General features: G+C 36.2%; 1 protein-coding gene across 2 annotated transcripts in view; it reads left to right on the top strand.

Annotated features, from left to right (window-relative positions):
* The window catches only part of uspl1 (ubiquitin specific peptidase like 1), a 44,587-nt gene that overhangs the window by 22,957 nt on the left and 9,536 nt on the right, over nt 1-12,094 (top strand). For both annotated transcript variants that reach the window (XM_063054269.1, XM_063054270.1), the window contains 3 exons: nt 613-742; nt 2,856-2,981; nt 3,060-3,220. In XM_063054269.1, coding sequence (XP_062910339.1) covers nt 613-742; nt 2,856-2,981; nt 3,060-3,220 — 417 coding nt within the window. The remainder of the gene's footprint in view (nt 1-612; nt 743-2,855; nt 2,982-3,059; nt 3,221-12,094) is intronic.

A 12,094-nucleotide genomic window follows, 5' to 3' on the forward strand; every position in this document is an offset into this window, starting at 1 on the left:
TGCACACTTCGCTCCAAACCTCACTGAACTCCCTCAGAGACAGCAAAGCCCCAGATCCAGCCTTTATTTAAATTTGTCACATCTATCAAGTTCCTTCTATGCAGTTTTAGTCCTTGCATCCATTACCATCCATACTTCTACAGCCTGAGCCTGTCACTCTTCACTATTTACCATTCCTAGTATGGAGACCAACAATAAGCAGATTCAATCAGTTATTTATATTTTGTTAAAATTGCCACCACCATAATATTTTTGGATCCTGCTGTTAACTGTTAGGGGAGGAAATTGCTAAGAGGTCTGTCCTGTTTTTATAATGAAAATTTGCAAAACCTTAATGATCAATGCATATCATGCCAATACTAACTTAGCTGCTGTAATTGTGCAGACTGATAGTTGCTGTTGCCTCGGGATTAGTTCTGGACTTCAGTTGAGACATATTAAATGAAACGCATGCAAGGTCAACCTGTATACTGCATTATTGTTCTCTCATATTAGACTATTTTTTGTTGCTGCCTGACAAAATATTGCTGGCTATCATTAAAACTATGTAGCTGACGTATAACTATGTTGTCTTTTTTAGTATAATGTGCTCCATTTTAATGTCTTTTCCAGGAAAACCTGATAGCCCGGTCTTTGCTTTTCCGCTTCTCCTAAGACATGATACCTATTTTGAGATGCTGTTCATGCAGTCATATAGTTGGAGTTTTGAATGTATTAAGTGTGGCTACAAATATGATGAGAGGCAAGTATATCTTTAAAACTAAAATTTAACTTGTGTTGGTAGCAAATATTTGTGCCATATTACAGTATTACTATGGATAGCTAGTAAGATAATTCTGCCAATTCCTATAAAACATTATTCCTTCACTGTTTTTATTCTCGAGATTTGTGCATGAGTGTACAATACTTCATATTGACTTCAAAATATAAAGTATAATTTATGTAAAATATTGATTTCTGTAAGATTAGTGAAACAATTACAGGTGGCCCCCGTTTTCCGAACGTTTGCTTTACGACACCTTGCTGTTATGAAAGACCTACATTAGTTACCCGGTTTTGCTAACAAGTTGTTTTCACTGTTACGGAAAAAGGCAGCGAGCGCCCGAACAGCCAAGCTCCTCCCCCGGAACAGCATTCTAGCCGGCATTGCTTAAACACGCGCTTTATCTCGATTTATTTTGTGCATCCGTTAGCAATATGAGTTCTAAGGTATCAGAAAAGCCTAAAAGAGCTCGTAAGGGTGTTACACTTAGCGTAAAACTAGACATAATTAAGCGTTTCGATCGTGAAGTAAGGATATTGTCCGCGCGTTGAACTTGCCTGCGTCCACCGTTCACACTATTTATATGCAGAGAGAGAGAATCCTGAAAGCTGCCGACGTTACTCTTGGTTCTGCTCATAGCAAAGTGGTCTCTCTTAGTCGGCATCCAATAATGGATAAAATGGAAAGTCTATTGCTTGAGTGGATTGATGGGTGTACAAAGCGTGGTGTTCTGTTAGGTTTTCTTATACTTGAGGAGAAATCGAGCCTCAGCTGTGACAGCGTGTTTGTGCCCTGAGCAAGGCACTTAATCACACATTGCTGTAGTCTGTGCGAGGAGTGGCGCCCCACATAGACTTCCAATCTGTGCCTTGTAAGGCATAAAAAATGCCCGACGCAGGCCTCTCATGGTCTGAGTCGACGTTCCCTCGCTCCCTAAGCAGAAATCAGTCAGTCTTTTTAATAAGCTGAAACAGAAAGCACTGGATGATGGTGATGAAAAGTGTTGCGAAAGTGGAATTTAAAGGTAGTCATGGGTGGTTTGATCGGTTTCTGAGGCTAGGGCAGCTTCATAGTTTAAGCAGTGGTCCCCAACCTCCAGGCCGCAGATCGATACATTGCCGCGAAGAATGCAGTGGTAGTCGGAAAGCACCCAGCACATCTTTAAGAAAAAAAGCTGAAATAAGCTAATTAATTAGGTGCTACCCGGCACGTAAATGTCAGCCCAGATCAGAGGCGATTGCCGATTGCGTCTGGTGCTTATTTAAATGTGACGAAACTGCAATTTATTGGAGTCTTCCGGATTCCGATAAGTGAAACTACACTGTACGTACATTATTTCTACTTTAGGCTGTGTATTCTTATGTGTTATTTGATGTGATTTGGCAGCTTCATCGCTTAAAGGTTACAGGAGAGAGTGTTTCTGCCGAGAGTGCTTCCGCGAGACTGTGCAGAAAAGTATTTCTGCTTTATATAGGCTGTGTATTTATCATATCATTCCTGCTTTTACTATATGTTACTGTTATTTTAGGTTTTATGTGTTATTTGGCATGATTTGGTAGGTTATTTTTTGGGTCTGGGAACGCTCAAAATTTTTTCCCATATTAATAAATGGTAATTGCTTATTCACTTTATGATATTCCGGTTTACGAACTGTTTCATAGGAACGGTCTGCCTTCGGATAGCGGGGGAAACCTGTATATGAATAAAAACTAAGTGGGTCCAAGAGTAATGTGACTATTTTGTATTGCATCAGTCATTTGAATTAACCTGTCGGGTGATTATTTCTTGGATAAACCAGGTTGGACGCAACACCTTCGGAATAACATGATGGAAGATAGCATCAAATATCTGCCTTTGTTTCCACTATCATTTTGTTTATATTGGAATGATAACTTTTAATCTTTCATAAGATGGAAAACGGCTGATTCCAGTTCCCACTTGAAAAATCTAATTAGTAATTTGTATTGCAATAAGATGTCTTTTAAAATGTACATACCCTTGGGGGTAACCTCTAACAACCGATAGAGAGAAGGCACTTTTACTGAATAAAAGCTTTTTATATGCATTGTTAATGGAAGGTTTTTCTTTTTAGGTGTACAAAAACCTTGACAACATTTACAAAAATAGATTCAGATTGGCATCCTCTGAATGCTGTTCATAGATCGCCCTGTAATAAATGTCAAGATCAAGATCAAAGGAGGAAAATGCTTATAGAACGGTAGGTGTGTTGTTCATAAAGTTAATGTTACATTACAGTTCATGTTAGGAACTTAATTGCAACTTCTTTTCCTCCTAGGATTTCCTCAATATATATGCTACATTTTGTGGATGGCCTACCACATACAGATTTGGATGCCTACAGATTTGACTTTCAAGGCAGTGTGTACAGAATCTGCACCATTATTCAGTATTTACAGACTATGAAGCACTTTATCACTTGGATGCGGAATCCTGATGGTATGAATTGTGTTTTTTGGCTTGGCTTCAATGTTTCAAGTACTGTTTCCTTGGAATGTAGTGATGTTGGTCATTGCTTTGAAATTACCACACTGACAAGTGGGTATAAATATTTGGAATTTGCAAAAAAAAAATAGACTTAAATTGTGGCAACAACTCTTTGTAGGAAGCAAGCCTTTATTCTTAATAGCATCTCTTCAAAAAAAAAAGCAATTATACAGAATCTTGATGTAGACCAGTCTAGAAAATTGAGCTTTTTAATTAAAGTTGCTCCCATATCACGGATGGATAGGGGAAGCAAGGAGGCAGAGGAATAAAGGTAAAAGAAATGCCATGTTTTGGAAAGGAATTGATCAGAGATGAATTTTATAGGCTGTAAGACGATGTAGGATTTTTCTTAAGCAACACTCTTAAACTCCGGAGGAACTCAGGCCGCATCTGTAAATCTCTTGTGTTCAGGATTTTTCTTGCCTTCTCCTTGGATGATTGGAGAGCACATTTTACTAGATTAGATAGAATATTTTGTAGAATAAATTTGTCATTTTGACAGTTAGGGTTCTGATTAGGTTTGATTTAATTTCATTAAATCTGACGAATTCAGAAGTTCAAATATGAAGACTCAGACACAGTGTCACCTTGGGAAAATATTTTTTTAAAAGGATGAACAAAAGAAATGATTACATCTGTTGCAGGTTCATTGAAAAAGAATTTAATAGCAGCCGTATACCAACTATTTGAAAAATGGAAAAAACGATATTTCTATATGTAGAAAGTAGTACTGATGAATGGATGATGTGATTAGAATGTATATGACAATTGAATTAATATTAGGGTCGATATAATTGCTCTTCCAGAAGGCGTTCGATAAGGTGCCACATAAAAGACTTGCCCATAAGATAAGGATGCAGAGAGCTGGAATACATGGGTGTTTCTCTGGTTGGTTAGCAGTGCGCTGTAGGGGTCAGTGCTGGGCCGGCAACTGTTCACAATATACATTAATGATCTGGAAGAGGGGACCGAGTGTAGTGTATCTAAGCTTGCTGATGACACTAAATTGAGTGGAAAAGCAAATTGTGCAGAGGATATGGAGAGTCTGCAGAGAGATATAGATAAGTGAGTGGGCAAGGGTCTGGCAGATGGATTACAATATTGGTAAATGCAAGGTCATCCACGGAAAGGAAAATTGAAGATCAGATTACTATTTAAATGGTAAAGGATTGCAGCATGCTGCCATGCAGAATGATTTGGAAGTGCTTGTGCATAAATCGCAAAAGGTTGGTTTGCAGGTACAGCAGGCTATCAAGAAGGCAAATGGAACATTGGCCTTCATTGCTAGAGGATGGAATTTAAGAGCAGGAAGGTTATATGCTGCAACTGTATAGGGTACTGGTGAGGTTGCATCTGGAGTACTGTGTGCTATTCTGGTCTCCTTACTTGAGGAAGAATGTCCTAGCTTGGAGGCGGTGCAAAGGAGGTTCACCAGGTTGATTCCAGAGATGAGAGGATTAGACTATGAGGAGAGATTGAGTCATCGGGGACTGTACTTGCTGCAGTTCAGAAGGAACAGAAAAGATCTTATAGAAACACAGAAAATTATGAAAGGGATAGATAAGATAGAAGCAGGAAAGCTGTTCCCACTGGTTGGTGAGACTAGAACTAGGGGAATAGGCCTGAATATCGGGGAGTAAATTTAGGATGGAGATGAGGAACTGCTTTTCCCAGAGAGTGCTGAATCTCTGGAATTCTCTGCCCAATGAAGCAGTGGAAGCTACCTCAGTAAATACTGTATATTTAAGACAAGGTTGGATAGTTTTTTGCATAGTAGTGGTTATGGAGAAAAGGTAGGTAGGTGGAGATGAGTCCATAGCCAGATCAGCCATGATCTTATTGAATGGCAGAGCAGGCTCGACGGGCCAGATGGCCTACTCCTGCTCCTATTCCTTGTGTTCTTATAAAATGTGTAAGTGAACTAGAACGCAAATGGAGAACTTCCCTCATAGAGGCTTATTAAGATCAGCAACATTCTAATTAAATTGGTGGAAATGAATTCCAAAGGAACTTTTTAAATCAACTAGATATGTACTTGAAGGCAAACGATTAGGACAGTAATGGAGAAATGGTGTGGAATTTGAACTGGTTAGCTCTTCCAGAGCCAGCAAGAGATGAATAACTGAATAATTTGCTTTGTGGCTACATGGCTCTATGACTATATGGATGCAATGTCTGAATCCCAGTTTTACCCAAGCAATAGAACAACCATTTTAAGTTGTATTAATTTGCATAACCATGTTAGATTTTATTAAGATGTGGCTAATGTGGTGGTCTATCGATTTGTTGTAATGTAATTTTTAGATTTGCATATCGAAAGTAAACAATGCCATTAAATAAGATGTTAGATTTCCATTTAAGTTTTCTTTCAATGATACATTTGGAGCTGCTATACATTCTGAGAGAAAGCTTGTATTAATGATTGAACTAGAATGTTTGAATGTCGGGTTGTCATTTGATATATTGGATCTTTGACATGTCTTTGCTGTTCCACATGGACTTGACTGTTCATTTTGTAATTCTGCAGTCAATTTCCTCAACAGAAAAGACCTGTGCCTCAACCTTTACCAACAATTAACTCAGAATTTTTTTAATTAATTTTTCTTTTCTTTCTTTCTTTTTAAATCTTTTTATTGAGTAAGTATACAAAAAAGGTAAGCCATATAAACATTAATACAATGTTAAAGTATAATAAAATTCCAAAAGATAACAATACCAAAAAGAAAATACTACAAACAATGTAATTTAAGCATAAGAAACCAAGATAACATAATAGTATACTAGATTTTATATATATCAATGGAAAAAAAGAAAAAAAAAACCCCAAAAAAAAACCCACCGTGCAACTAACTAAAAGCAAAGCAAAGCAATGGGCTAACTTGAAACCAAACAGAGTTAAACTTAAAATCACGTCCTCAATCCCGACCTCCATTAAAACAGTGAAGAGAAAACAAGAAGGGTAAATATTACATTAAATGAAAATATCGAATAAAAGGTCCCCAAATCTGTTCAAATTTAAATGAAGAATCATAAAGGTTACTTCTAATTTTCTCCAGATTCAAACATAAAATCGTCTGAAAAAACCAAAAAAAGGTAGTTGGAGCATTAAGCTCTTTCCAATGTTGTAAAATACATCTTTTCGCCATTAAAGTAAGAAATGCAATCATTCTACGGGCTGAAGGGGAAAGATTACTAGAAATTTTAGGTAGTCCAAAGATAGCAGTAATAGGGTGAGGAGAGATATCTATATTTAATACCTTAGAAATAATATTGAAAATATCTCTCCAAAAAGTTTCCAAAGTAGGGCAAGACCAAAACATATGAGTTAAAGAGGCTATCTGCCCCGAACATCTATCACAGAAAGGATTAATATACGAGTAAAAACGCGCTAACTTATCTTTGGACATATGTGCTCTATGAACCACTTTAAATTGAATTAGGGAATGTTTAGCACAAATAGAGGAAGTATTAACTAATTGTAAAATCTGCCCCCAATCATCCACAGAAATGGTAAGCCCCAATTCCTGTTCCCAATCTACCCTAATCTTATCAAATGGAGCTTTCCTAAGTTTCATAATAATATTATAAATCATAGCCGATGCACCTTTCTGACATGGATTAAGGTTAATTATCGAATCTAAAATATATATAGGAGGAAGCATTGGAAAGGAAGTAAGTATAGTACTTAGGAAATTTCTAACTTGTAAATATCTAAAAAAATGTATTCTTGATAAGTTATATTTGTTAGATAATTGTTCAAAAGACATAAGGGAACCATCTAAAAATAAATCCAAAAACCGTAAAATACCCTTAGTCTTCCAAGTTTGAAAAGCGCGATCCGTAAAAGAGGGAGGAAAAAATATGTTACCTAAAATAGGAATCGCTAACCCGAATTGATTAAGATCAAAAAATTTTCTGAATTGAAACCAAATGCGCAAAGCATATTTAACTATCGGGTTAGAGACCTGCTTAAGACGTTTCGAATCAAAAGGAAGAGAGGAACCTAAAATAGAACCAAGTGTATAACCCTGAACAGATTGTAATTCCAATGCTACCCATTTAGGAATAAATAGTATGTCCCGATCAAGTAACCAAAATTTCATATGTCGAATATTAATAGCCCAATAATAAAATCTAAAGTTAGGTAATGCTAAACCTCCATCTCTCTTAGCTTTCTGTAAATGTATTTTACCCAGTCTCGGATTCTTGTTCTGCCAAATAAATGAAGAAATTTTAGAGTCAACTTTATCAAAAAAAGATTTAGGAACGAAAATTGGTAATGCCTGAAACACATATAAAAATTTTGGCAAAAAAAACATCTTAACTGCATTAATACGACCAATCAAAGTTAAATATAAGGGAAACCATTTAGATGAAAGTTGAGTAATATGGTCTATTAATGGTAAAAAGTTAGTCTTAAATAAATCTTTATGTTTACAAGTAATTTTAATCCCAAGATATGAAAAGTAATTATTAATCAATTTAAATGGAAATTTATAATATAAGGGAAGATGTTTATTAATCGGAAAAAGTTCACTCTTACTAAGATTTAATTTATAACCTGAGAAAAGACCAAATTGTGCTAATAACTCTAAAACAGCAGGAATGGATCTCTCAGGATTAGAAATATATAAAAGTAAATCATCAGCATAGAGTGATAATTTATGGGACTTTAATCCCCGAGTTATCCCAGTAATATTTAAAGATTCTCGAATAGCAATTGCAAGAGGTTCTAATGCAATATCAAATAATAGGGGACTAAGAGGACAGCCTTGTCGAGTACCACGAAAGAGAGGAAAAAAAGGTGAGTTTAAGGAGTTAGTACGAACCGAGGCTACAGGGGAGTAATATAACAGTTTAATCCAGGATATAAATTTCAAGCTAAAATTAAACATTTCAAGCACCTTAAATAAATAAGGCCATTCTACTCTATCAAAAGCTTTCTCGGCATCTAAAGAAATAACACACTCAGGAACATTTTGTGAGGGAGTATAAACGATATTTAACAATGTACGAATATTATAAAAAGAGTAACGACCTTTAATAAAACCCGTTTGGTCTTCCGAAATAATAGAAGGGAGTACTTTTTCTAGTCTATTTGCTAATAACTTAGAAAAAACTTTAGAATCAACATTTAATAAAGATATTGGTCTATAAGATGCACATTGAGCAGGGTCTTTATCCTTCTTTAGTATTAAAGAAATTGATGCTCTATTAAAAGATTCCGGAAGTTTACCAAGTTTCAAAGAAGCCTCAAAAACCTTATAGAGCCAAGGAATCAATAAAGAAGCAAAACATTTATAAAATTCAACGGTAAACCCATCAGGGCCAGGAGCTTTCCCCAGATTCATAGAAAAAATAACATTCTTAATCTCATCCATTGTAATGGAAGTATCTAATAAAGAAGACATATCCTGTGAAATCAGAGGGAAGTCTAACTTATCTAAAAAATCATTCATATATTTAGAATCTCGAGGAGACTCTGATTGGTATAAAGAAGAATAAAAATCACAAAAGGTTTGATTAATCCCCACATGATCCAATATCAATCGATCATTTTGGTTATAAATCTGATTGATTTGAGATTTAACATAATTAGATTTCAATTGATTAGCCGGCAGCTTGCCAATTTTGTCACTGTGAACATAAAAATCACTTCTTGTTTTCTTTAATTGGTTTACAATCGAGGACGAGAGTAGTAAACTGTGTTCCATTTGAAGTTCAGTTCTTTGTTTGTATAGCTCCTCAGAAGGAGCCATAACATATTTCTTATCAATTTCTTTAATCTTGTCCACAATTACCATCTCCTCCTGCTTCTGTTTCTTCCTCAAAGCAACGGAATACGAAATAATCTGACCCCGAATATAGGCTTTAAAAGTGTCCCAAAGAGTGTTAACCGAAATATCTTCTGTATGGTTAATTGTAAAAAAAAGCTCAATCTGTTCATTCATAAAATTAACAAAGTCCGAGTCCTGAAGCAACAGCGAATTAAAACGCCATTGTCTATTGTTTGGTATATTGGCCATAATTTTAATAGAAAGCTTAAGTGGAGCATGATCCGAAATGGTTATAGAATCATAATCACATTTAATCACTGAAGAAATGAGACGAGAATCAATGAAAAAATAATCAATTCTTGAATAGGAATGATGAACATGTGAAAAGAAGGAAAAATCTTTTTCCTGAGGATGCAGAAAACGCCAAATGTCCGTCGACCCAGAATCAGAAAGGAAAAAATTAATCAAATTTGCAGATTTATTAGGTAAAGTCCGTAAAGGAGCCGAACGGTCCAAAGCTGGAGATAAACAGGTATTAAGATCTCCGCCCCAAATCAATGAAAACTCGTTCAAATTCGGAAACTGATCAAACAATGATTTATAAAATTCCGGACAATCCATATTAGGAGCATAAACATTAACCAAAACTACTTTTTTATTAAATAATAAACCACTAACCAATAAAAATCTACCATTCGGATCAGAGATAATATCCTGTTGTATAAAAGTAACTGAGGAGTCTATAAAGATAGAGACGCCTCGAATCTTAGCATTGGAGTTCGAATGAAATTGTTGTCCCTTCCAAAATTTGAAAAAACGTAGTCTGTCCCCCCTCCGTACATGGGTCTCTTGTAAAAATAAAATTTGTGCTTTAAGTCTCCGGAACACTTTAAAAACTTTTTTCCTTTTAATAGGATGATTAAGACCATTAGTATTCCAGGAGACAAAATTAATAATAGACTCCATAAATCCTAAAGTCAACCCATAACAAGGAGGATTGACAATAGGCGCGACCCACAGACCCGGAGAGGAAACAGAACATACAAAAGATACCGGGGAAAAGGACGTAACCAATACTTCAATAATGTATATAGCCCAAAGAGAAACAAACTAAAACGTGAAGCCCCTCCCACCGCCCCCCACCCCAGGACCCCAAGGCGAAATCTAAAGCAGACCCGCCAGAAAGAAGCAAGCGCTAAAACTACCCCCATGACTTCCGGTATACGCTCCCTAAAAAAAAGGTATAAATATGAAAAGGATCAGCTAATTGTAAAACAGTAAAAAATAAGTAAAAAAAAGTTAACTCAATTAAAATACACACAAAACAGAACAAAAGCCGGAAAGTATATATTAAAAAAAACCACAATAAACCTCAAACTCATGAATAGACACAGCAACAAAAAAAATAGGATTATTAACATAAAATGATTATAAAAAGCAAAACAGAATAAAATTTAAAAAAAACTACAAAATTTAAGGCCGCACAGGAAATACGTAAGATGACAAAAGGGAAGTAACCACCCAGAATCCCCTGGGAAAAGAAAGAAATGACGCAGTTAAAAAGAAAGTTTAGCAGCCATATTAAGAAATCGAAAGTAAACTTTTCTGCCCAAATAGGGCACAGAAAAGTTAAAACCAACCAATTCACAGCCTCCGATCAACGGAGAAAATTAAAAAAAGGCAATTAAGATGTTGAAGATGAAAGTTGATCCAGATAACTCTGGGCATCCGATGGAGAATCAAAAAAACGAAGAGCTCCATCTAACATGCGAATCCTTAGACGTGCAGGGTACAGCAGCGCTGGTCTTAAATCCATCTTATAGAATTCCGACATCACGGATCTGTAACGGACCCGTTGGTCCCAGATTGGTTTACTGAAATCTTCCACGAATCGGAACTTAAGATCCGAAAAATCAATGAAACCTTTAGATCGAGCGAATCGAAACAGTCTCTCCTTATCTTGAAAGTAATGAAAACGTAAGATAACATGCCTAGGTCTATCTGACCTAGACGAGTATGATGGGATTCTGTGAACACGATCCAGTAGCGGTGGTTGGTCAGGAAATACAGTAGGGAATGCATCTTTTAAAAGTTGAGAGAAATATTTCATAGGGTTGTTAGCTTCCACGGCTTCCCTGACGCCAATCATTCGTAAATTCTGCCGTCGCATTCTAGATTCCAAGTCAGAGTTTTTAAAAGTCAAAAAGTCAAGTTTCTTCTTCATTACATTAATTGTTTCTTCGACTTTCCCCATCTTAAGCTCACTTTGTTGCGCGGATTTTTGAAGACCAGATATAGCCGACTGATGTTCCGCAATACATGTTTGCATCTTATCAATTAAATCGGCAATTTTCTGGAACTTAGTTGAGATTTCCATATGAATCAGGTCTTTAACAAAGCCCATAATTTCTGTACGAATCATCTCCCTAACAGAGGTTGAAATTTCCCTCTGAATTAACTCCGATATAGCTTCCAAAGTCACCGGTGATTCAGTCGGAGGGAGATCCGTAGCTTTCGGTTTAACCGGAGGTTTACCATCCTTGCCGTCTTTCCCGTTCTTAGACATAGCAGATCTAAGTTCCATCCAATTGTCAGAGAATTCAGTTTAATTCAAAGTATTGTAAAAATTGATGCCTTAATAGTTAATTAAAGTATAGCTGACCATAGAGAGAAAAAACTCAGAGGTAATGGAGCGAGTCAAGAACGCGACTTCACTCCATGAGCGCTACCGGAAGTCTCAATTTTTCTTTTGGTAGTTATAAATTAATTCTTCATTAACTCATCTTCCCCTTTTATTAAAAGCCTAAAAATCTCCCCAATGCCATCTTTATTTTTGGAAATGATTTTGGTGTAGCTGATCATAATATCAAAAATATATATGCTGTTTACATAAGTTAAAAGCTGGAAGGGAGGGAGAGAATGTCGACTCAGACCATGAGAGGTCTGCGTCGGGCATTTTCATGCCTTACAAGGGGCAGATTGGAAGTCTGTGTGGAGTGCCAGTCCTTGCACAGACTAGAGCAATGTGTGATTAAGTGCCTTGCTCAAG

Source organism: Mobula hypostoma, chromosome 7, assembly GCF_963921235.1.
Source record: "Mobula hypostoma chromosome 7, sMobHyp1.1, whole genome shotgun sequence".
Classification (NCBI taxonomy): Eukaryota; Metazoa; Chordata; class Chondrichthyes; order Myliobatiformes; family Myliobatidae; genus Mobula; species Mobula hypostoma.